The sequence below is a fragment of the Haemaphysalis longicornis genome, unplaced genomic scaffold, assembly GCF_048455015.1.
Source record: "Haemaphysalis longicornis isolate Haplotype H1 unplaced genomic scaffold, Haemaphysalis longicornis Haplotype H1 scaffold_5, whole genome shotgun sequence".
NCBI classification, from domain to species: Eukaryota; Metazoa; Arthropoda; class Arachnida; order Ixodida; family Ixodidae; genus Haemaphysalis; species Haemaphysalis longicornis.
In genome coordinates, this window is record NW_027526385.1 from 181502364 (window position 1) to 181528972 (window position 26609).

The 26609-nt window shown below is 46.1% G+C and overlaps 1 protein-coding gene across 1 annotated transcript in view; it reads left to right on the top strand.

Annotated features, from left to right (window-relative positions):
- The first annotated feature begins 392 nt into the window (after positions 1-392).
- LOC144139539 (cytosolic Fe-S cluster assembly factor NUBP2-like) overlaps positions 393-26609 on the top strand; it is a 32125-nt gene continuing 5908 nt past the window's right edge. Inside the window, exons 1-8 of the mRNA XM_077671850.1 lie at positions 393-467; positions 928-1052; positions 2837-2925; positions 5412-5521; positions 10333-10487; positions 18149-18259; positions 19253-19322; positions 25708-25862. Coding sequence (XP_077527976.1) covers positions 452-467; positions 928-1052; positions 2837-2925; positions 5412-5521; positions 10333-10487; positions 18149-18259; positions 19253-19322; positions 25708-25838 — 807 coding nt within the window. The 5' untranslated portion in view covers positions 393-451 and the 3' untranslated portion in view covers positions 25839-25862. The remainder of the gene's footprint in view (positions 468-927; positions 1053-2836; positions 2926-5411; positions 5522-10332; positions 10488-18148; positions 18260-19252; positions 19323-25707; positions 25863-26609) is intronic.

Genomic DNA, 26609 nt, shown 5'->3' on the forward strand with positions numbered 1-26609 from the left:
GAGCAGGTCAGTAAATCACAGGCTTCTCTTGCTATCTCAGATTCGGAGTTTCTTGCCTTGTATATACTGGACAACTTTGTCCAACAGTGCCAGGTTTGAAAATAGGGTAATTTAGATAAGTCGTTTTATATGTGGTCGTGCGTACCTGAAACATGTAAAATAAATTAGCGCCAATGGGGCAATATCTTGCCCTTGAGTTCTGTGGCTAAAAGGTATATTCAAAACTCGCGCGTTGAAACTTAACAAAACGACAAATACTAGAAACTTACGATTGGTACTTTTAAAACCATTTTGGGTATTATAGCTAATAAAGTTGATATTTTTAGCCAGTGAGGTAATAACACTAACGGTTTTGCTTCTTCTAACGGCAAAAAGGACAAAAAGCGGGCGAACACCACGAGCGCGTCGTGAGACTTTTGAATCCAAATCCACAGCCATAACGTTCTCAAACATGGCAGGAGCAGGAGGTAAGTTGATGTACTTGATGTTAAAGTTTACGTTCAGTCCTGAAGTATTTAGCTTCTGCTCACAAGCATCACAAGCACCCTCTAAACGCTGTCTGAGCTGTGCCACACGTATTGTCTCATTGTACGTTCCGCCATTTATTCGTTAACCCAGAGAACCACCCGGCAGAAACCGAAACCGTTTCTAGCGTGACTGCACATGTTGCAAAAGTTCAAAACAACCAAATGTTCGATCTATTCGTAACTCTTCACGTACGAAAGCGATAAATGAATGTTGTCTTTGCGCGAGCCATCCTGTGAGGACTGTTGTGTTTCGTGTCATTTGACCGTCTCTTGGTTAGTCGATTTAACTGCATCGAAGAGTGAAATTTCACATCGTCTGCCCTGTTGTGTTTGTGCATTGTCGTGCTATTCGCTCCCTAACAAAGCGTGGTGCAAGACGAACGGTGATCGTGCCGTACAGGTGATGGCTCTCGAATCCTGGCCGGCGTACAGCACGTCATCCTCGTGCTGTCGGGAAAAGGCGGCGTCGGCAAAAGCACGGTGGCCGTCGAGTTGGCGCTCACACTGGTCGCCTCGGGAAAGAAGGTATAGGCCGGACCTGCGTGCAGTGCATTTAGGGGTCTCGACCAGACGTTACGAATCTAAGTGCGCTGTTGCTTTTCCATTTACGACTTTGTATTCTAGGGTATACTTGCGTGTTGAGATTAACTGCAGTACGCTAAGATTCGGGGGGTAGCTTGTGTTTGTTCATGTTGGATTGCGCTGACTTTTTACATGCGACGAAGAAAACTACGGACAAGCGCACACGACCAACTGATTTATTCACACGAAGTACACACGATTATATGAACGTGAGCATGACAACAGCAGAACAAAATAAATTCTGTTGCTAACCCATCCTATTATTAATCTCTGCATTATCCAGTGGAGGCATAACGCTATCAAAAACGGCGTGGCATAACGAATCGCGCGTGCGAACACGATTTACAGCAGAACCTCGTTGATACATTCCCGGTTCATACGATTTCCCGGTTAGTACGCTCTCAGTTGTGAACACTAAAAATTCCCCGTAGTACGCTTCTGACCGGATAGTACGTTTTTCTAGATGGTACGTTTCTCCCTCGCGTTTTTTAAAAGCATTTCAACGAGGTTCTATTGTATTTTGGTGTTGTCTTTTCACCCTCACCCATACCTTGATATAATTGTCTGGACCTTGTGGGACTAATCCAGCCGACAGTTTGCGCTTGTCTTGTAAATGTCCGCTGTGTGTCTTTCTTTGTCGTATGTAAAGAGTCAGCATAGTCCAACATTGACTATAATAATTTAGATTATTGGACGAGCTCTAAATATAATGGGCACAGTAGTGAATGCGCGCTACATCCATTTACGTCCTGCAAACCTGGAAACTCGGGGAAATTTTACAAGCATGTAGCAGTGATGTTTAATGCATTCAACATTGTGCGGGAAAGATTTTATCACTGCTTGCTTCACAAATTCTGTTGGTTACACACAAAAAAAAGGCCTAGCTTGTAATGCAGCCTGACTCGTGTGGAAATACTAACTTGTCTGACTGACTCGTCTGACTCGTGTGGAGATACTGGATTTGTGAATCCAGGCCAATCAGCTGCAAGTAATCAGTGCATTCTGACATTATTTTTCTGGATTGGTAATGTTGAGGTGTAAATCAATGTGTCACGTTACATTGAGCAAGGACTTTCATCTGATATTTTATAAAATACACACAGCCCATGTCCTTTTTTTGAATTCTGGCACGGCAATTTTGCATGCAGCAGCGCCGTGTACTGAAGCTAACAAGTGTGCCATAGTGTCTCTCTGTAAGAGAAGTGAAGCCTTAGGGGGAGGAGGGGGGGGGGGGGGCAGCTCAGTCCCACTTGTGACGGCTCCACTTTTTGAACAAGGGAGATGCAACTGGTACATTGAACACTATTGCTGCGATGAAAGTGTGCGTATTGTGAACTTGAGGTATGGCGGGGTACACAGTGGGCGACAACTGAGTTTGCGACAACTGGGCTGTCCTGTACATACAATAATGGCTCAGAAGTGCCTGCTGCCGCAGTTGCTACCAATTGCGAGGGCTGTTTTGGTTTTGTGCTGTCGTAAGGCTCGTAAAGATGCCAGTGTCTGCTTCTCTTCATCAACCAGTTTGTCAGATAGTGTGCTGGGCAAAGGATCGAGCCAGCCTCCAATCAGGCCTAGCAGGCCAACCACCCTGTGTTGTTCTGTGGTAGTAATCTGTTGATCGCCTCTGGTCCAGAAAACCCCCAATATTTTGTCAGAATAAAAAAAAAAAAGAACAGAACTGAATAAATAATCAAATGATTCATTGATTGTTCGTCTCCCGTGTTCAGGTGGGGCTCCTAGACGTTGACCTGTGCGGGCCCAGCATCCCCAAGATGCTCAACTTGGACGGACACAGCATCCACCAGTGCCCGCAGGGGTGCGTACTGCCGCCAATGCTTTTCATACATTGACCATGCATCAAAGCAGTCATAATCCACACATGTGACTGTGCTGCAGGGCAGTGAGTCACGGTTCTTGTAGTTCATTAGGATCTCTGAGTCAGCTTTCTGTTGTAGCATGACACTAATTTAAAAAGAAAACAAGATTTCTATGCCTCACGGATGATGTTTGTGCACACTACAAAATACACTGTAGTGTCCATGTCAGTAAAGCAGTAGGAAGCACCATTGCAGTGCCGTAAACCATCCCGATATGAAGTTTTTTGTGTGTATGATAAGGTAGTGGGGTGTGGGTCCACGCATTTGTTTGTTTGGTGATGTAATTAACTTTGGAAAGCTTCGCATTCCCCTTCATTGTTGTTCCCACTGAGGGGTTGTCTGTTTTTGAGGCAAAAATACCTTTGGTCCTGCCTTCTTTACTTTCATTGGTTTCAACCTGACATAGCTTGGAGCAGGTTTTGTTTTCCACCTTTTTATTGTTTTTTTAGGGTGAATGGAGAATAAATGAAGAAATAGAGGGTTGAGGACCTCTAAGTCAGCTTTCTGTTGTAACAGGGCTCAAATTTTTTGAAGAGCCAATTTCAGTACCACAGAAATTGACCAGGTCAAACAGCGTTCATCAGAGGAGAAACATTTCCTTAGCATAACCCTTCGAAAGAAAAATAAAGTCCTTGTTTATGTTGTTTGGCGTGCTGAAGGGACCTCTGGGGAGGAAAATGCTATGAACCGGCTCCATGGCTGTTCATGTACTGATGCATTTCAGTGTCATACCTGCCAGGTTTCCCGAATTTTCCGGGAGACTCCCGAATTTTTATGGTTTTGTAGGATTGTACGACCGAAACGAAAATCTCCCGAAAACGCACCCGTCTTTGGCCAAATCTTTTTCTCAGTCTGGCCACAATGCGCCGGAGGTATACCTGAACCCGACACCATTCGGCATCGTTATCAGTGAAGTGCTTAAAAAGCGTAGTCGGCCATGCACAGACGGTGAACCTGTTCGTCCCATTGTTAGTTTACTGTTGATAGAAGTGCAGCGCGACCGCTGCTTTCATTTCCGCACGAGCACGGCTGCTCTAGACGGCAGTTCTGAAGATTTAGCAAGTCTCCAGTGGTGTAGCTTGTTGTTAGTTTAGATGAAACAACAAAACAGTTCAGTTCCTGTTGTTTTGTATTGCGCTTGCAGTACTATTTCCAGGACTTTCTGAAAGGGTCGGCGGCAGCCACGTGGAACATTTAAGTGTTGTAGCTTGTTGGTAGTTTGGACAAAGAAACCGTTCATTTCCTGCTATGTTGTAAGTAAATAAAAAAAGTCTGTAAGGTTACCCATTCTGTTGTTGCTACAACACCCCCCCCCTGCTCAGATCTCCCTAATGCCATCCTGGCAAACCTGGCAGGTATGCAGTGTACCAAGTATTGACAAAGTCGAGAGCGCAAGTAGCTTTCATCATTCACAAATACCATTTCCTAGCCTTGCTTCACAGAGGACCTGGGCAACTGTGCTGCAGTTCACACCTAAGTGGCAGTACTGTTAAGAGTGCTTTCCAGAGTTACGAAGATTGGCCAGAGGGGGGTGCATGTTCGTATGTTAATATACATGTTGTTGCGACTAGTACTGCCACAGACAACACTGAAATCTGAACAGATGGGGTGATGTTTATTTGATCGGGAAGCTGAAGCCAAGCAAGGAACGGCTGCCGTGCTTGCCCATTGGGCTTCGTCTGCCTTCTTCCCTTTCATCCCCCTAGGATAAGGTCTGATGATGATCGCTGATAGTTCATTGCCAAATAATGAAAAGTACGCTACCTCTGTCACTCAAAAGAAAAATCTACAACCAGTTCATACTGCCGGCTATGACATACGGAGAAGAAACTTGGCACCTTACTAAACAACTAGAAAGCAAACTCGGGTTGGCTCAAGGGGCTATGGAATAAATGATGTCAGGATTAAAACTCGGGGGCAGGAAATGAGCTACCTGGATCAGAAAACAAACTCGAGTTGACGATATCATAGTTTAAGAAAAGAAAAAGAAATGAACTGGGGCTGGCCGTGGGGTGAGAAGAACCGACAAAAGGTGGACGATCAGGGTGACAGAGTGGATACCAAGAGGTGGGTCTAGGAGAAGGGGAAGGCCATTAATCCGATGTGGGGAGGAAATAAGAAAATTCGGGGTAAACTGTTGGCTCGAGCAGCGCAGGACAAGAGCGGTTGGAGGTCAGTGCGAGAGGCCTTAGTCCTGCAGTGGGCCTGAGCAGGCTGCTGCTGCTGCTGCTGCTGCTGCTGAAGATGATGTCATTCAGGTGGCCTCAAGATTGATCCGGAGCCCTCCACTACTGTGTGCCTCGTAGCCCAGTTGTAGCTTCGGTGTGTTGGGCCCTTCAGTGGGCTGGCAGCATGTTATAAATAAATGAATTAAATCACGATGGAGTTATAGCTGGGCTGCCTTTTTCCCCTTGGTTGCCTGCAGCTGGGTCCCCGTGTACACGGATGCCAGCCAGCGACTGGCCGTGATGTCCATCGGCTTTCTGCTGCCCAACAAGAACGACCCGGTCATCTGGAGGGGACCCAAGAAGCACGGTCAGTCACCCCTCACGTGCGTCACGCACCCTGACCAGGGCTTTTCGCTAGGGCTTTTAACAGCGATGCTTTTTAAAGGAGCCATGAAGAGAAAACACAAGTTGGGTTTATTAGAAAGACTGCTTAATCCCGATAACAATGACACCAATATCATCGCAATCTTCGAACAAATAACGGAGATATTAAGAAAACATGTGAAGCAGTCGCGACCTCCTAGCCAATTTCTCGCAACTTTTCTACGACATCACGGAACCTTGTTTGTGCGATTGGCGGCCGCCTAACTGACCTGTCACGACAACACATGACTGGACGTCTGTAATGGGGCCTCTAGTTCCATTTGACCGCATCACTTGAATGCCAACGTGCATTTAACGCACTGAAAATTATGTTTTATTGTTGGCCCGTATGACGTCATTCTTGCTCATAACACGTCACTGTGGCACAAAATTTGAAAGTTTTGAAATACTTGGTGCTTTTTTTTCGTTAAAAAAACATCTTTTCCGGCTGTAATGGAGCTGAGTGAGATACTGAATCCTAGTTCTTTCAATATAAACAGTCGTCTTTTCTCTTCATGGCTCCTTTAAGCTGGTGGTTGGGCCGGCGAACAAGCGCAGGAAAACCTCTTGGGGCAATCGCATCATTGCGCCCGCCGGGACTGCATCATAGCTTTGCCTCGGCGCACTCAGGCACGACTCGTGTCGCCACCTGTCGGAAGCGCGATACAACTGGTACAAGCGCGGCTTTGTAAATGCGTTGCAGGGTGGCTCGCTCTACATCACTTGTTGCAACAAGTGGTGCAATTTCGACGGTGCGAAGAGAAGAATCAAAGCCAAAGTGAAAGAAGCCAAAAGGCCAAGAAGCGATACCGTTAATCGACCTCTTTAAATAGCATCCTGCACGCCAGACCACGCAAGCCGAACGGTGGCCACTGGACGAGTTGAAAAATTTTGAGCAAACGTTCGTCCCGCTGCGCCCTACGCTACTTTTAGAGTTTCACCGCAAAGTCGGTGGGCACGCGTACATTGTACATATTTTAATGACCGAGTGTTCAGCGCTCTTTGGGGGCCAACGACCACACCACACAGAAAGCTTAACCGAGTCTCGAAGCGTAACCACGTGTAAACTTTGTCGACTTAAGAATAGGCTAGGTCTTGTGCAGCAGCCAGGCATCACCAATGGCTGGCTGCTGCACAAAGAATGACGACTTTAAGCTTTAGCTCAAGGCGATACTCGGCATTTGACGGCCCCTATATAAACTTACGGCAAACATTCAGCATATACTTAGCTCGCTTCTCTCTCTGCTTCGCCCCGTTACACTCAGTGTTCCCTCACCAATCATATACCAAATAACCGCTCAATTCCCAGCGGGTCGCAAACCTACCAGTGAACTCACTTGTAACATTTCTGGCTGAATCGAGTGACATGCGGACAAAAAACTTTCGCGTTAAATTATTCGCAAACAAACAAGGTAGCCCAAGAAAGACCATCTCTTTTGTAGTAACCACTGTCAAGTTCTAGCGTTGCCCTAGCCACTTACTAGTTCGTTTTATTTCTGGCCTCGTTACTTTTCAGGCCTTTTTTGTTCAAGCAGGCATTGCCCGTCAGTGCTTGTTTTCATTACTTCCTTTCTACATGCTAGTGCCAGAGTCTCCTTTATACAGCACGTGTTTTGCATTTGCAGAGGGCCTTGACAACTTTTTTAAAACCACCCATTGTTGCCAGGTGTGAAAACAAACGTTGACCATGCCCTCGCCACACAGGAGATGATGATAATGGTGGTGATTATGATGATAGAGGCCCTCCCTTTGTATTGGGGCATCGGTTGTCACCAAGCGACTTGCCTGTGTTATTCTACTTATTTGCCGCACCCTTCACTAACCTAATGGGTTACCCCCCCTCCCCCCCTCCGGTTATAAACAACTCCCCTCTTCCCCTGCTTTCCTGCCTTTGCATCCCTGTTTACCCCCTGCCCCCCCCCCCCCCCCCCCCCTTCAGTTCTAAATTCTATTTCGGTGTATTACTCATCCTACGTCCCACTCTCTTCCCTACTTTTCCTCCACCACCACTCCAGTCGCCTCTTCGTCACCTCTATGGCCTTGAAGTTGAGGTTCCCCCAGCCCCAAATCCCAATGCCTCCGTCAACGTCGCTTCCCCATCATCTTGCCGAGGTCGTATCTCTGTGCAGTCTATGACAATATCCCCTACGGTTTCCCGGTCCCTGCCACAGCATACACAAGTTTCGTCCTCTTGCCTGTAGTTAGCCGTGTATGCCCGTGTTCTCAGACACCCTGCCCGTGCTTCAAAGAGCAATGCACTGCCTCACGTATTGCCATAGAAACCTTCCTTCCTGATTTCTAGTTTCGCTGTTCTATAAGTATTCAGGGTTTTTTTTCCCCTTCCATTCTCTGCACCCAATTTGCCGTCTCTGCAGCTTTTACCTGCTTTTTAACTGTTGTGTAAACCCCACTTTCTCCTACGGACTTTCCGTACCGCTTGGTCAGCTTTCTGGTCCTCCGTCTCCACTGCATGTCCATGCCCCTCATATACAGGTACAATGTCACGTAGTCCATGTCACGTAGTCTCCAGGTCACGTACTCTATCTTCAAATTTTATCTTGCTCTGCGCCTCTCTTACGTCAAAGGACGACCAGCCCATATCCCCCTGTACCACTTCATTCGTAGTTTTGCTATGGGCCCCTAGGTCCAGCCTACCTACTGCCCTCTGATTTACCTCCAAGCCCGCTTGGGTCCCTGACTTCATGCACAGAACCGAATTTCCGAAAGTCAATCCTGGTACTATGACCCCAGGATTGGCGCCCTAATCCCAGGAGAACCTGGGATTAGGGCGCCACCAGAGATATCGGCCGAATTTCTGGCACTGAGCAGTCGGAAAGGCGTTATACAGGAGGCTATGGCTCAGCCAAGCCAAGCCAGTGTCAGTGGCCTTGTTTTTTTTTGTGTGTGTGTGTGTGCGCGACCAGCGGCATTAGCGGAAGGGTGGCTGATTTCACTGTCGCCTAAATGAAGTATAATTAACGCTGTCGAGCATTGGGTAAAACAGGCTGACATTGCCAGAAGTAGAGGCCTGTCTAAGCACACGGTCCTCTCAATTGTCAAGAACCAGGCCGCTGCCAATAAACGCGACTCCGGTGAGATTGAACGGCGCTATCGAATGTGCAAAGTGGTGCACCTAGAGTCGAGTCTGCCCTCGTCAGTTTTTTTTTAATGTAATAAAGAACTCAGGTTCAGTGAAGCTCGGCATTTGTTATTCCCACGCATGCATCCTTCCCGTTCTGTTCGGTGAAAAAGGTATGCCTCAGGTAGGGGTGTTGGTTCCCATACGTTGTGTGCAATCTGCCGGTGGCCGTGCGCAGTCCAGCTGGTCTAACTTTCGGTTTCACAGCTGTCCTTCATCAGATTATTTTGTATCGGCCGTTTTAATGACCAGACTAAAATCATAAAAAAATGTGGAACCTACCTTGGGGGAACGTCAGGCAGTGATTTGATTTGTTTGACGAATGGTTTTGGGGAATTCTGCCTCGTCACAGACGGATTTAAAAGAGCCTTGCTAATTCTGATGGCCACGACTGATTTTGGTAGCTGGTTAATAGTTGCTCGTAGTTATATTCTTGTTGCTTTATTTGCTCAGCTTATCATGCGTCTTTACACACTTGATCGCATGCTCTAGGCATTTTCCAGGGGCCGGTGCTAAGCTTTGGAAACGGTGTTTAGGCAGTTCTTTGCCCTTGCGCGAACACTGCGCAGAGTTGCTGCAGGCGTGTAGAAAGAACAAAGTGTCTATAGTATGTATATGCAATATCGGTCAGAGTACCCACTTTTGCGCTCATATACCCCCTCCCCCCTGGGTCGGATACTGCCTACCGTATTTGCACGATTCTAACAAGCACCCTTTTTCGCTAAAATTAGCTTTCATATTTGTGTGCGTGTTAGAATCAGGCTAAAAACCGAAATCGGCTCCAAAGAGGCCAGCAGCAGCTTTGCCATGGACACAAAGTGCTCCCGAAATCTAATTCTAGGTTTATGCGGTAGAATCAGGGTGAAGTAATTTTTTCAGAATTTTCCTATGTAAACATAGATGTGCGTTACAGTCGGTGGTGCGTTAGAATCGTGCAAATATGGTACTTCAGCTACAGCGGACGTTTTTTTCCACATTAACGTGCGTAGACTGAGCATGAAACTCTTGAGGTGTGAACATACCTCTCGGTGCCATGGACTGGGCATTTAAAGGGACAGACACCGGCAGTATACATAGAGGTTTTATATAGAGTGGTTTATGTAGAGGGGTAACCACAAGGAGTCCCTAAATAAACTGGTGGAAGTATTTTAATTTGGCAGTAAACTTTATGAAACCTGAAGGGTGGATCCATGTACTAGTAGTAGCACAAGCAGCTCCATTTTGTTTCAATGCGTGGTTCAAAAACTGCAGAAAGAAATAGAAAAGACTGTATTTTATTGTTTTATCAGAGGAAAAGTTTTTAGACACCGCTTTTTTGCCTTAAACCCTGTTAAACATATGTTGCCGCAAGTCTTGCTGTCACGGTTTCCAGCATTCCGTCTGGCAGCATACTCAAGGCTGGTACTTCTAAAAATTCCACTTTCAAACCTCTGTAGGGCCGTATCGGGGAAGCTGTTTCTGTTTAAGTGTTTCAGGTGATAGGCTTTCCTTTTGATTAGAAAGTGTATACTCCACAAAAAATGGGTCATCTGTCCCTTTAAGAGGCATCGTTTGTGAGGGGAGGGCTTTCAAAGTGAAGATGTCGATGTCCTGTCTGTGTCTGTCTGTGTGTGCAGCCATGATTCGGCAGTTCCTCGCCGATGTGTGCTGGGGTGAGTTGGACTACCTGGTGGTGGACACACCTCCTGGGACGTCTGACGAACACATGTCCACGGTGGAGGCGCTACGCGGCCTGAACCCGGACGGCGCACTCCTGGTCACCACGCCACAGGTGGGTATACCAGTACCAGTAGTGGCATACCGACAGCTCCTGAACAGAGTAAGAGAATTAGGTACTGCTGCTACCTGGGTGGCTGCCAGAATCACAAAAGTTGTGATGACTAATTCATGGTGCGGCCCAATTCGGCATGCAGTGTTGCCAACACCTTATGTATTTATTCATTCACTCATTCATTTATTTATTTGATTAGTTATGCAATACTGTGGGCCACAAATGGGCCAAAGCAGGAGTGGGGTGTTACAGTGAAGTTAGACGAATTATGCAATTTCTTGTGGGGAACCAAAATTGTATAATTTTGTTGTTTCCCAAACGGTAGAACCAGTGCTGCCACTTCACTTAGGAACCCAACTGGTACTCCCCTAAAGCACTGCTGGAAGAAAGATAAATGTGCTGACCAAGTGCCAAATAAAAATGAAATTCTTGGGTTTAAAGTGCTAGTTGATGCTGTTAATAGCACCAGCTTTGGTGTCATTGCCATTGAGCTGCCATCCACATCTCCCATGCGAAAACAGTTCTTAACAGTGGAGCTTTTGGTGGCTGTAATGTGTCCAGCGTTATCAAAGAACTCCGGGTCATAGTCACTCCTCGCATTTGCCACACTCGCGAGCACGCGTTTAAGGGGGCAGTTGGGTCTTTGGGGCCGAAAAACAGTCAAAAAAAGCGTTTTCTCAAAAATGGCATTTTTGGCCTCCACGGCCATTTTTCCATCAGTCTAAATTTCCTCACCAAAAGGCACCATATTTTGTTGTTACTATATTATAATAGCATTTTAAAGTGCACTCTACAGCTCAGCTCAGCGCAGAATTCGATGGTGAAATGGCACTTTTCTTGCAATGCAAAGCTAGCATTTCATCCTCAGATATCTTGGTACCCAGAGCAGGTACAACTTTAATTCTTTTTGCTTCTGATACCGAAATGTGTGGAGAATACAATGTTGGAAACAAATTTTTCAAATGGAGGCTTTGGAAAATTATTATTGGGTTCAATTGGCACCACCTGCGAGCCATTTCTGGCAGAGCGCAGGAGAAGCGAAGTTCCCTGTGGTGTAAAACAACCAAAAATAGCTGAATCAAAAAAGTTCTTCCTATGTTGTATTCTTTAGTCATTTGTCTGCCTAGCCACATGGTAATTGCCATTATGTATGGAGTGGTTATTTTGTAACTGTGACCCAAAATAATGTCAATTAATTCATAATTAACTCAAAATATAATCAACTTACAAAAACTCTAATGGCAGATTTGAAATCAGCACAAAAAACTCTATAATGCAGTGCAGTTTCATTAAAATTGGCTGGTAAATAAAAAAAATAGCTCTAAGACCAGTCTGCCCCCCTTAAAGAGGAGCGCCTGGTGTTGTCCAGGCTTGCGTGTGGCACTCACAAAGAATGTCAAGAAAACAGTTCATGCGCGTCCATGCCTCAAAAAGGGAGCACAACTCAGCTCCCACTACAGATGCCCAGTTCGCGAAGACAGTTATTGCTGGTTCTAGTCCGTGCTGACGTGTTCCACTCATGGAAAAAATGTGAAGGCGTGTGGACAAAGCGATCCGGGCCTGCCAGTCACGCATGAGGCAGACGACGATATAGATGGATAGGACGATTACTACTACAGTCTAGTCCACTTATAACAATATCCAAGTGCCAAGGAAATTCCATCGTTATAACCAATAATTGTTATAAGCATGTTGCAAAATGAAACGACGAAACAGAGCTCAAAACATTTTATTCGCATGCCAGCAAGGTCGTACTACTGCTAATTTGCGGAAAAGAAGCCACAGTCGGTCACCTTTGTTTGCCGCGTGTAAAGCTAGCACAATTTTTTTCCAAGAGCATCTATAGGTGCTTCACCTAGCTGAGGTAAATGTCCTTGGTGGAAACAAAGTCCCCGAAGGACTGTGTTGCGCATTGGGCCTCCTACGAAGACACTACCTGAGTTGGCTGTGCAACCGCGTCATTAGAGTCGCCACTGTTGCATTTTTGGTGCACAATACAACCAGATTCAATCGTTATAACCGATATCGTGGCACTGGAGCATTGTAATAAGCGGTTTATTTTACCATGGGAAGAATACAAAAGGTGACGGTACCATAGCTGTTCATCGTTATATCTGATATATTGTTATAAACGGTATCGTTACAAGTGGACTTGACTGTACTACCACAGCAGAAAGCGACGACGGAACATGTAAATGAAGAGTTTCAAACCTGATTGATTAATTGTAGGGTTTAACGCGCCAACGCAACGCAGGCGATGAGGTGCGCCGTAGTGGAGGGCTCCGGATTAACTGTGACCACCTGGGGTTCTTTAACGTGCGCCGAAATCTCGTACACATGGGCGTTTTTGCTTTTCGCCTCTATCAGAAAAGCGGCCGCCGTGGCCGGGAATTGAGCCCGTGACCTCGTGCTCAGCAGCGCAACGACTTAGCCACTGAGCCACCGCGGCGGGTAAAACCTAAAGCAGTGCAGGATGGTGTTTCCAATTCAGTGCTTACATAGAAATAAATCCTCCAGCTCCACTATAGTTCAAACCTTAACCAACTTAGTCAAAGCTTCGCCAATTTTTTGTCGTACTCCTAGGACTAACTACAAGTAACAAAGCTTTCACGAGGCTTCTGCATTGTACATAGGCACAAAATCACACGCACGCACACGCAATTGCTGTATAAAGGAGGAAAAGGCAGCTTTTGCGGTGAGCCATTATTTGTGTAGCAGGGGTCAAGGAATGACTCACAGTCCACTCCAGCATTTCTGCAAGCACCATATGCCACGTTCCCACGACATCAGGTCTCAAAGCTGTTGGTGAAACCACTGGAACAGAGTCCTCCCCACGGTGGGCAGAGGTGGAAATGCCACCCACTGCTCCACTCCACTGCCCAGTGCTTACAATAGCACCCCCCCCCCCTCCCCTCCTTCACATCTCCAACTGACCCACTGGAAATGCGCGCCTGGGGAACCAAAAAACAGCCACTGGGCCAGCAGCTCAAGGCCGCCCCTGCACATCTGAAAAGGAGTCTTAAATAGTCGCTTTGCAACTTCAGATTGCCAGCTGCGTGCAAATCAATACTTGTGCTTGTTGCATTCTTGTTTTGTTGAGGAGCTTCGACTCTAACCACGCTGTGGCACCACAGTACCTAACATTTGAGCATAGTTGTTTAATGTTTGTAATGAAAATTTAGTTACGGTTGAACCCGTTTACTAGAGGCACGTACGGGGGAGCAGTTTCTGTCTCTTATATGAGACGTCTCTTATAAGCAGGGAACCATGCTTTCACTAACTGATCAACCCCTAGTTCAATGTGGGCACAGTATGACTAAAATAAGCTTTAAAGAATGCTATAGCATGCTGCAAAAGGTTCTATCCAATGTATGTTTAGCCCCAGAATTCATGATATACAGTCAAACCTCGATGTAACGAAGTCGGTAAAATTCGCAATTCACTTCGTTACATTGAAATTTCGCTACATTGAAATTCGCGGTTATAATGAAAGATTAGCCACGTAAAGCAGTACCTGCAAGCAAAAACGTGACACGCATACACGGCTGGCGCACTGACATCGCCGCGAGGACCACCTGCACGATGTGGCAGCCGTGAAGCGAAGCAGGTGCAGGTAGCTCAAACTACTTACGATTGCCAGAATCGACCTCTTCACTTAAAAAAAGAAAAGGGCAACGCGCCGTCGGAGCTTAATCGTCTACACGGGCGTCAGCGTGAACTTTATGGCACGTTTTCTGCACGCAAAAACGCACCACGCAAGCCACAGGCACGCTGACGCGCAGCTGCGGCGACTACCTGCGCGGTGCGGGTAGCTCCAGCGACAGCTTCTAACCGCTCGCTAAAACGCAATAAGAGGGGTAAACGACGTTGTTCATGAGGGAAAGAAGCTGATAATGTGGGTGAAAACTGAACTGCAAAACATCGTACGCCCCACTTAGGAAAGGGCCCATCAAATATTGTCTGCAGTGTGAGGCCTAATCGTCTCTGGCATCCCCGAGCCGGCCGTGCCTAAGTGCTTCGAATTTCCCACCATGTGGTGCATGCCTCCCCATTGGTGCAAGTCGTCAGGCTGCTCCCACTGCCGTGCGCAGCGCTAGTAGTTTTTTCAGCTGAGGCAGAAACCGCCATCGGCGCGTAATCACGGTCATGGGCGTGAAAAAAACTCGCGCACAAGGCTCGTTGCAATCCACAAATGCGATCCACGCTCTTGCTGGAATGATGAAACACAACAACCACAAGCGAACACGAATGAAGGACAAAGTGGCGGCGGCACCTTACACAGTTTGTAGGCAAGGAGCTTGTAGGCACTACGCTCGCTCACGGACTCCGTGACTCGCGGCATTGGGCGGCCTGTGTAGCCGTTCGCGGTTTATTGAGACCCCGTTCCAGCGCTTGCGTCTCACCAGTTATACTTCTACAACCAAAATTTTGCGCCTTTTTCGGCAATCGGCACTTCGTTACGCAGTGGTTAAAAATGCATGGTGTGCAAACACTTGAGGTTAGAAAAAATTATGTGGTTCATTACATCGGGGGTTTCATTACATCGAGGTTTGACTGTAGTTCTGAATCTTTGTTTGCTTCATGACTGTACTTACACTGTTTTCTACAACACCTTCTTCTAGCTTTATCTTCTTTCACTGTCTGCAGAAAAAGCATTGTAGATGTCGAGTTCACAAGCCTGATGAATAGCCAGAGCGCACAGCTTCTTCCGATGTGTGCTCTGGCTATTCATCAGGCTTGCAGTTCTCAACGTCTACAATGCTTCTTGATTGGGAACCCCGCAGAATGCGCTCAGAAACACTCTGCATTTGTTAAAGTTATAACAAACAACGACTGCAGGCGTCTGTCGTCCCCCTGTGTTTCCACAACGGGCGCTGCTGCACTTAGCTCCACATCTAAACTTAAAATATCCGTTACAAGTGAGATTGTTTACCAGAATTCAAGGATAACTTCTCCTTTATAAACAACTGCGTATCTTCTACATCCAACGCGTGTCATAAAAGTGGTCAAAGTATTGGGGAAGATGGGGCGGCCACCCATGTGGATGAGTAGTCTCTCTTATACTTGACTGCCTCTTACATCCATGTCTCTTATAACAAGGTTCGGCTGCGTTACAGACAATTGGGCGATTAATAACTTTATTTCTAGCAAGAGCGAAAAGAGCACGAGACAAAAAGAAGAAGAGGGCACAAACAATGTTATTGAATTTCTTCCCCCCCCCCTCTTACTCTCCAATAACAAACTGCCCACCCCTCAAAATTTCCAGGAAGAGCTTTGCACAGCAAAGTGGAGTAGAAAGGGCGTCCCAAATGTGTGTGACTACATGGGAAGGCTGTGTATGCAACGTGTGACTGGTGCACACAGGCTGTGATTGGACGCTTTGAAGACAATGCAACCATGGGAAGGGGGGAAGAATGGAACTATGACTGTTGAAGTGTGTTTTTGTTCTCTACAAAAGTGTTTGGATACACTGTTAATGGACTGTAAATACTTGTGCAAATATTCGAATATTCATGCGAATATTCAAATGTTCGAAACGATTGCGAATATTCGAAACGAAGAAGATAACGCAGTCAGAAACTTTGGCTTTGGTTTGAATTGCTCTGTTAGAAAATTTTGAAAAAATTTTTGAAGTAAAGTTTGGAAACATGCAGTCTCCGCTAATGGTGAAGGGCTTTCCCGCACTGATCCGGTGACGTGCTGGTAAGCGGCAAGCAAAAGGTGCTTTGGGCCAACTCTGCCGTCCTGCTTCTGTTTTGGCATCCTGATAAGATAATTTGGCCGAACCTTTCCCGGTGAACATTATCTAGATAAGAAGGCTTAGCTGGGTACAATCTTGGAGCCCTTGGTTTTTTTTATTAAACAATGCGGTAATCAATTTTTTTTAACCTGTAATGTGCCCCCCTTTCCCTTTTTTACGGCGAAAAAAAACAAAATGAATTTCACAAGCTTTGTGTTTCTATACACCAATATATACAGCCTTCTTGACAAACAGGCATTGACACTCATGCACTTCCAGTTTGTTGCTTGCCTTGATTTTTGTCTCAACTGTTTTGCAAGTTTGTTTTAGGCATGACCCACCCCTCGATGAAACCCATATCTGAGGTTCTTGTGCACGTGTGCCGACATTTACGATGCAAGTGCTTTTTAAAAATAAAATTCGTGTGTTGTTGTACAGGGAAAAGGCCCGTGAGCGAGTTCATTGTTAACGCAATACCACCACATCATGAAGGCATGCAGAGGAGGTTGTATGAATCATGCTGTGAGTCAGGCTAACTGGTGTGACCAAACATGGTACTGTCTTTGGTTTGTTTTTTTTTTGTTTTTTTTTTAAGAGGAAAGTTGTGAATACCAGCAGCAGATTGTGTTAATCAATTGAACCAAAATGCTCATGGCAATGGTATCAATTCCACCTAGCAGAGCTATTGTTGGGCTACCTACATCACTGGCATCCACAGACCCCCCCCCCTCCTCGAAATGTTTTTAGCTTCCGAAAGGGTTATGCAAGACCATTAACTTTGCATTTTATTACACTACGGCTGTTGATTATTAAATTTCTGCTGCAAGGCACACAGCAGCCTTCCCGCGCTTCTATGTCTGCTCTTACCTGATGTTCAGCCGTTTTGCAATGTCGTTGGAAAAACAATAACAGAAGTGGGTGAAATGATTGAAAGGTCCTGTAGAGTACGCCCAGTGGCATACTGAATATTTTTTACTCTTACTATCGAGTTGCCTGACTGTGTCTTGTGTCAAGGTGCATTTTACGACCCAGCGAGTACTATGGAAAGGAGGTAGCTGAGCTCCAAAAATGTGTGAGAAGCACGCCCGCCCCACTTGAGTGTCTCCGACAGCACAGAGCACTGGCATTCAGTCACTGTATGGAACGATACTTTCTTACTAGAGGCAGTGCTAGAAGGTTTATCCGAACAATCACTGCAGTCAAAAACACGTGAATGGCGGGGCAGGTCTTAGTGATTCCTGAAGTATCTGTAACGTGCGATTACTGATAGCGTTGAAACGCATGGACATGTTGCACGGAACCAAAACCAAGACTGGTTGGAACAACTGTCCCAAAAATAAATCACGATGACTACATTCCAACGTGTACTTGTTGCAAATAGCACTTAAGTTTTTCCTAACGAAAGTGATAGCGTTGACGCAAACCCAAGAGCGTATGCATGATGTTTAAAATCTCGGACATTGTCCAATCACATCACAAGACGAGTTCGCATCGTATGAAGCGTCATGGGATATCGGGAAGGAGGGCGCTGAAGGGAGGACAGCGCTTTCAAATTGATTTTTCTACTAAATAAGGTTGCGCAAACGCGCCGAGGGTGGTCGAAACATGGCCTAGGTATTCCAGACTTCAATTCGCGAAAGTAATCTCACGGTGTTTCCAAGTCACTTCAGTGCCCCTTCAAGGGAGAAGCAGATTGAAGCGAGCAGTGATTGCCTGCGTGTCTACAAGCACACATAAACTATCAGCATACTCCGTGCTCTGAAAAGGCAGAACGAACCGTGAAATATTTTTGTTTTCGTCTCCCAGTGTTCCTCTTAGTTCAGGTGCCTTTAAAAGAGCCCTTAAAATCGCCCTCTTTTTCTTCCCCTCATAAGTGCCGTGTCTTGCACAAACCAGTCAATGCATGTGTGTGGTGGTGCAGGCCCTTTCTGTCGGAGACGTGCTCCGAGAGGTGACCTTCTGCCGCAAGACGGGGCTGCCCGTTCTGGGCATCGTGGAGAACATGAGCGGCTTCGTCTGCCCACACTGCTCGGTGAGCACATTGCTGCTGTTCGTTTTTCCCCCTTGCGTCCCTTTGCGTGGTGGACACGCCGTGTGAAGTTCCAGTTTATTTTGAGCGTTGTTTTATTTTGCCATACTTTGTATGCACTGTAACCCATTTATGACCCTACCAGCCGCTGCAAACTTTCAAATGTAGCAAGCATCTATTTGCAGTTTCCGTTTCTGTTGCGGGGATTCTATGTTGTAGGCAACTCTTCATATAAACCAAAAACGATAGATGTATTGCGAGTAATGATGGAGGAAATGTGCTTGGTGTATGTCAGGCTGTTTGGGGGGTGCAAGAGACAATAAAGTTTAAAAAGTTGAATTGAGGTAAGCAGGCAGTTACCCTTGCCTTGACAGTGACTGCCTGTCATGGCAAGGGTATCCCTAGAGAAGGCAAGTGTGGCAGGGGGCGGCAGAAAGTTAGGCAGGCGGATGAGATCAAAAAGTTTGTGTGGATAAATTGGTCACAGCTAGCACAGGACCGGGATAATTGGAGATCCATGGCAGAGGCCTTTGCCCTAGAGTGGGCGTAGGCAGGCTGATGAGGATGATGATTGTGATCCTTGCTGTTAACTGGTATTCTCAGCGCATACCGTTAATGGAATATCACTCAGGAAACAAAAGCAAAAAGGAGAGTCAGCATACCCACCTTAGCCCAGGCAGCGTAGAAACATGAACTGCAGAAACTAGATGTTTGTGTTTCTCGCATACAGCCAAAAAGCAAAAGTACGTCATGTGGGCGGGGTTTAGGTCTTGTGCCGTTTGGGAAGGCCATGCCCATGGCGGCAGTTTCAAAGCACTTGATCAAATGGGACCCTCCGTTTCCGATTAGCGTAGAAAGGTTTGGATTTAGCATCATAGTGGATGTTTAATCGCCGCTTCTGCTGGCAGCGTGGAGGACGATCCCTAGTGCAGTAAAAGAGCTGTGTATTGCATGCCCAAGTCTGAACGAGTGCTTCCATTGGCATTCCACCTACAGGAGTGCAGCAACATCTTTTCAAGTGGAGGCGGGGAGGAGTTGGCTAAGATGGTCGACGTGCCTTTCCTGGGTGAGCTACTGTGGTCCTTTTCCTTTTTTCACCTGTTCCATGATGTGGGACATTTATTGGTGTCAAGGTTGTCTTTGATTTGTGTTCGCACTTCAGACATTGAAGGAAGCAAAGTTCTTGTGCTGGCTTTAGCCAGCAGAAAGTGTGGCTGTTTTGGATTCTTTGTGATGCTGAAATGAAAGTCAGTACGGAAATCAAAGTTGGTGGTGAGTCACAAAGACATTTCCACAGCTGTGTCATGCTGGTCTCTAGTGAGGACTGCTCCCAGCATATTTATAGATCTGACTGAACACAATACAGCTCATTTGGCTGTACAGCAAAGCCCATACATGGTTTGACATCCATTGTGACTAAACAGTATCATCATCGTCCATCAAGGGGACCTTTCTCTCATGCTTTGGAGCTGTGCGGGAAAGCCAAATCTATTTATAAATGGATGCTGCAGCTAGTAGTGTTCCTGATGCAGTCATGGTTCAGAACCACTGCCTCGAAAGAGCCATGAAGACAAAGAACAAGTTTGGTTTATTTAAAAGATTGCCGTGCTACACGTATACTTCGCTGAAGTAAGCCGTATAATGAGAAAAACAGGCAACTCATTGGCTAACTACTCACACTAGAGGTATGACACAATACAGCATGCTTGTGCGATTGGATGAGGCCAACAAAATCAAACGTGGAATAAACAGGGAATTCAAAGTTGTAAAATGAGGTATATGCTCTTGAAATCAGTTTGGATTCCTTTTGTAGCAGTAGGGATGACGGGGTAAACAATAGAAGTTCTGAAAAAGCACGTAAACATATACACATTGCCCCCCGCCAACAATGTGAAACAGCATTGGCACACAGATCATTTTCTGACAAAGCACTTAACTCGCATAGGTGACACTGCCACTTACGTGACCCTGTTTGTCAAGTCCTGCCGAACATTTCACGAAACGATTATTATGAACAGTAACAGAATGCAGCGTGTAAAGGTACTGTCGATAGGAAAAGTGGGCAGTAGCTGTTAATTGAGTGGCGTTGTGCCTTCTAGGAAGGCTAACAGGAACTAAGCACGTTTTGGTATGGCTTCCTGTGTGGAAGAAGGCTCAATTCCAGTTCCTTTCCGATTGTAGCATTTGGATGCTTTGTGCAGTCGACACGCTAACTCAATTTTAGGCACCTGCCTCTCATATGTAATGGCTGATGTCACAGTTCTTGCAATGCTGCTAGAGAATTGAAATTTTTGCTGGAATTGTTAAATTTCTTCATGAATAAGGCGTCGTTTGCTGCCAGATAAGCGATGAAGTTACTTTTAGACATGCAGTCTTTTGCATAGAACAAAGCTTTATGCAGGGGTGAGGCAGCTGCGCATATTGCGCAGTTTTGATAAAAATTTGTTTTCCTGCGCCAGGCTGCTCCGGAAGCTTGAAAATTGCTAAAATTGCACCAAACTGCTCCAAAACAGTTTGAGAGTCACGGATTTTAATGCTCCCGTCAGTTTCAGTGTGGGAAAGTGCTTACTGATGGCATAATTTTCCAGCACCCCCAAGGTGATGCTGCTTGTAAAGGTTTAATTGATTGATGGTTCAGTAAAAAACCCGCATAAAATTCTCCCCGAGATAGTTTTGTCGAAATTCACAAGTCGCAATGTCGGGTTGCACGTTATATTCTGTGAGTTTTTAAATTTTCCTATCTAAAACGATTCCAAAGTCCTGTAGAAAAAATACTTATGTGTACTGATGGGACAAACTGGTGCCAGTTGATGAAAAAAACGAAAATTTTCGGAGCGCCGTACCTCCGGAACGACATCATTGGGAGCCGCCATCTTGGTGGGGTGAAGATTGGAAAACATGACCGCCGGGCAAAGCACGTGCTCGTGGTTCAGGCAGGGTGCTCTTCGCCAATTTCTACCATGGTTTGGGTTATGGGGGTGGCTAGGTTTACATGTATTATTTGATCTGTGGCGGGAAGTTGCGCGGCTCAAAAGACTGGAGTTCATCAAAAACAATGTGGTGCCTGTGAATTCACCGCGTTTTGGACTTGAATGTGCGGCGCGGTGCGTGCTTGCGTTGAATTGAAATTTCGGTCTGATTGCGGTGTAATAAAACGCGGAGTTATTGCTGCCTTTGACAGCGAGTGGCGGAAATGGAACGATCGACACTGGAGAAGTGGCAGCGCAGGCTACTTTGCCATAAAATGTTTAAGCAGTGTCCCATAGTGGGACATGCTATTATTGCATGCTAGGAATAATGGTTCATCTATCTAAAGTGAAATTTTTTTACCAAGGGGTAGGTGGCTAAACATACCAACGTCACTCAAATTACGATCGTAAGGGACATGCACCTTGGGGAATGAAATGGGAGAGCTGGTGTGGTGCGACAACTGTGACCTCTCTTTGCGCAACTTTTGCCGTGGCTCTACACTTGTGCGTATAGCCCAGTCTGGGATTACAGAAATAATAATTTCGGCATTCACATGACAATAAAAAGCCTTACAATTGCTTAGTTTTTCAATTCAATATTCTCAACGGTGCTCCACGCTATCTATTACTATGTATAAGCCTAAGAATTTAAAAATGGTTTGTGAAAAGTAGCGCAGTTCCTACCTTGTCATACTATGGTAGAAAAGACTTCATTGAGAGACTGTTTCAATGTTATGCACGTTAAAAACCGATTAAAAAGTGCACTTTACCCCCTTAAGTTGCCAAAAAATTTTATTTTTAGGCTCCTTAGGTGACATAATAAATGTCGTTTATCTGCTCCAAATCAAGGTTCTTCTACTCCAAAATGGAGATTTCGCTGCTCCAAAAACTGCCCCCAAATCTGATTCACCGGTCTCACCCCTGCTTACGTTGTATTCATGACTGCTTTATGGGGGATGAAAAGACAAAAAACAGCCTAATCCAATTTGACAGAACTAGTCTTTGGTTAGTTACTCAGCTCTTTTCCGGCCACAAGAGAAGTTTCTGAACGAAAAAAAAAATGAAAGAAATAGTGGAAAACTTCCAAATTTTCATCTACAGTGGTGCATTACGGGCAACAGGGTTGCAATAAAGGGGATCAATAATGACGTAGTTGTCAGTATATTAGCGGCATGTTAGCGTTTAAGTGATCCTATAAAGTGGAACTAAAGGCCCAACCATAATCGTCCCGTCATGATTTTTCGCGGGGGCTTTGGGCGGCGACTGCCTACAGTCAAACCCGTTTATAGCGAACTGCAATATGCACCGCGATTTGTTCGATATATCCAATAGTTCGATATAGCCGAACTCGCCTATAACGAGCTTATTGTTACGAGTTCGCATTGCGCGGTAGCCCCCCTCTGCAACTCCACCATCCCCGCATGCAGAAACGAACACAGTAAAGTAGCCATTAACCATACTCAAAATAATCCATATATTGCAATTAATAAAGCTTCTTGCCGCCTTCACTGCCGACTTTGCAAAAAAAAAGCGGTGATTTTTGTTTTCTATTTTGTTTTGGCAGCTACAACTAGCATAGCATTTTCTACACGAAACATTGTTTGGAGCAGTACAAGTCTGCGTTCTCCAAAATCGAGGAAGCATTGGCGGAGCACATCGACTGCTGAAAGCGCTTCGGACGGCTTTCTCTCTCGACATTATTGGCAACGTTGGCGAGCTCTTCCTACAGTTCACCAATGCTGCTGTCTTGGTCCGGACTCGCTGACTGGGCGGGTTCCGTCATAAGTCCCACGCGTCGGAAGTAGTTACGGAAAGTATTGGCCGTCATGTCGCTCCGCGCAAGGCACAATGTCCCAGTCGCAGGTCTTGCTCCGTGATCGCGGCCAATCCACATCTCAATCGCCGCTCCGAGACCATGCATTTCGGCGGCCATTCTAGGCGCGCGGAGTTCGATATATCAGATGTGAACTTCGCTATAAGGAATATGTTTCCCATGTATTTCCGTAACTGAAATATTTTTGTTTGATATATAGCATAATTCGCTCTATCCGGGTTCGTTATAGCCGGGTTTGACTGTATTGCCCAAACTAGATTCTGTGATGTTGGGGAGACCTCGCTATAAGGTGGTGGGGATGTCACCATTGGCTCATCTGTTTTCCTTAATATCTCTAGGGATGGGCGAATAGGGAATTTGAGGCTAGAAGCGAACAGTGATTTGGTCAAATAATTTCGAATTGAGCAGTTTGAATAGTACACATCCCAAATTAAAACGAGCAAATTGTGACCCAACTAAGAATTAGAACTGCCGTAAGCACAGCATTTTGTGAAACTATTGCCAGTTGAGTGTTTATTCAGAAATTCCATGCACAGCTTTCCTTTACTGTATTCACAAGATTTCGTGAAGAAATACTAGGAGCTTGACACGCGCCGGCAGAAGGAGCTCCCGCCGGCTGCTGACAAAATTTGCTACTGTCAAGAACAGCCTCACTCCTTGCTTCCGTGGCAGGAATCGAAAGGTACTTTCGTGCCTTCTAGCAACGGCAAAGGCACCAACACAAAAATAAGTAGTCACTAAAAAATAAAAGTGGCATGCAGTTGGTTCCAGAGTTTGTACCACCACCAAGAAGCTCAGCTAAAAACAAAGCACTGTAGCCATTAGTATCCGCGGCCGTAACCAATTAAAGTGCAAGTTACAGGCCGCCATTTTGAACAGTGTCCCGCTAATTCCGCTACGAATCGGCAGTACAAGTGTGCCGGCTTGGTGCTGCTGTGTCGGCAGTGATGTTGTTTCAGTGCAGCCTTTGAATGAAAAGTGTGGTGGCGGCCAAGAAGTCGTCGAACCTCTAGGCAAGGCAACAACTTGGCACTAATGATAAAAACGTCCACATTGGTGGAGTCTTGTGACAATCCTGGGATGACATCTCGGAAGGCTTGGCTGCCTATTCAGGAACCCCAAATAACTCAAAAATATCGAAAACTTGCATTTGGGTGGAGGCGAATAACAAATACAGAGCAATTCGATCGAATATTCGACGACACCGAATATTCGCCCATCCCTAGATACCTCAGTATGGTTTCCTTCCCCTCCAATTCGTGTCCTCGCGAGGCGGGCGGTGGTGATCCTTGGAGTTCCTTTTTGACCTGTTCTGCATTTTGGTGCAACGCTGTAGCAGTGATGAAGGCGATGACCCGTTGTGACGAAACGGAAACTTTTGTATTTACACTCTTTACAGTTGTTTACAAAGAGGATACTTCGAGCCCGTCGGTCGCTATTGCCCACCCGGATTGCCCAAACCGCGCACCTTTGCAATCAAAGGAAACCTCGTATTCGGGGGAGGAGGGCAAGCTCCTTCCGGCTGTGCTTCCCATGCAGCTGCCTGTTGCAGGCCTCGTGTGCAAGCGCGCCCAACAATACACGCCGCCTCAACCTAGCGCTTGCTTCAGCATGCCGGCGCATTGTGGCCGCCGCGCACAACTTCACTCAACAAAGCGCGGTCACCCTACCAGCAGCTCCCGTGATTGCCTCTGTGTTGCACTCAGGGCCAAAACACAGTACACAAGGGGGGCCCTCTGCGCCTGCGAAGCCGTTGCCCCGTTGCCTGCCCGGGCACGCAATCGTGACAGTAATGACGGGAACACCCGACCCTTACAACCTCCATCATTTGTTTGAAGTTTGTGATTGTATTGGTAACGTTGTGATCAGGACAATGTGGTCTTTTGAATGCACTAAACTTATATCCCTGTCACACGGCAAATCTAATGTCATTCAAACTGAATGACATTAGCTGTTAATGACATTCGGTCCGGTGGCACAGGTCTACACGGCGAAACAAATGTCGTTTGATTGTGATAGCGGTGATGATTAGCGGGCTCGCAAAACCTTAAAATTATATTTCAAGCGCATCTAGAATGTTTTCACGCATAATATTTCATAAAAAAATGTAACAAAGGAATATTTTTTAATAAAAATACCAAAACCACCGGCTTAGATGACATCAATAGACATCCCAAGCCGAGACAAGTCCGCAAAAAATCCGTATCAGGGTAGCGTGCGCACTGGGGCCAAGAGTTTTTTTGTTAGTACTTGCTTGTCTTTCTTTGTTTGAACAACGACACAAAGAAAAAAATATAAGTTTACTGACAGTTTTTAGAAACAGTATTCTTTGGTTTATTACTGAATTTTTGTGCCTAGTGACGCGCCACTGCGGTAGAGACCACTCATTTGGTCACTAACTGAGGTCCGCGACCTCAGTTAGCCGCTAAATGTCATTCACCTGAAATGTCATTCGGTATTCTCGTGTAGCGCCGAATTAATGACATTTAGAGCCAGTGACATTTGCTCTAAATGTCATTAGATTTGCCGTGTGACAGGGGTATTATATGTAGACTTTGTCTCTGCTTTCAGCCCCAAAAAGCTCTGCCAGTGGCTAAGTGGGCCTCATTGAGAGACAAAGCTCACCGGCGGCACTGTTCCCCTTGCAGGCCGCATTCCCCTGGAGCCCAGGCTTGCAGAGTGCATGGAACGGGGGACCAACTTCGTGGACCAGTTTGCGGACTCGGCTGCCGCCCTGGCCTTCAAGGACGTCGTAGACAAAGTGGTGGCTGCCAGGTGATCTGCGACTGGTCTACTAAACTGGGTACGTTTCCCCCTGGTGTTCAGACTCTGCGACGCACTCGTTTTAGTGCACCAGCAAAGACCACAGGCAGTGTGTGCAGGCAGTGGGGAGGACCAGGGTTGTAATTCATAGTCATGGCTGCCCTAGAGGTTTGTATTAATATATACTAGAAGCAAATCTGCCACCACTATCTAAATGAGCCACTGTTCAACGAGTGTGCCGTCGGCTACCAGGTAGGAAAAAGATCCCACTTCTCTCCGGGCATGGCTCATAGAAAGGCTGAAAAGTTGTCTTTGGCTGCGAAAAGGGGTATTATTGTGAACATTGTTTAAAGTTGCTTTAGTAGCAGAAGAGCGGAGCTCCAAAAAATTTATTTGTCAGGGACTATTCAGAGGCTTCATGTAGTGTGAACTAGAAAGCAAAATGTCACCCATTTTTGTTGGTTTTGGCTTCAGAAGCACGAAGAAGCTGTGTGGCTAGCCAATCCAAGTAGAAGAGGAACGTTGCCAGCTGCTGTGGCAACACCCAGTACAGCAGGTGATTGCAGCGGCAGATTTCTCTCTAGGATATTACATTATGAAACCCCATGGTATCCCATTTTTATACAGTAGAACCGTACTGATATGTCCCCCGGTCTTACGACGACCTGCTTCTTTCAATGGATCACCGTGGTCCGAGCAAACTCCCCATAGAAACAATGAATTAAAAACCGCGATTATATGACGCTCAGGTGTACGCGGTCCGCTTCATACAACGGACCCTATCGCG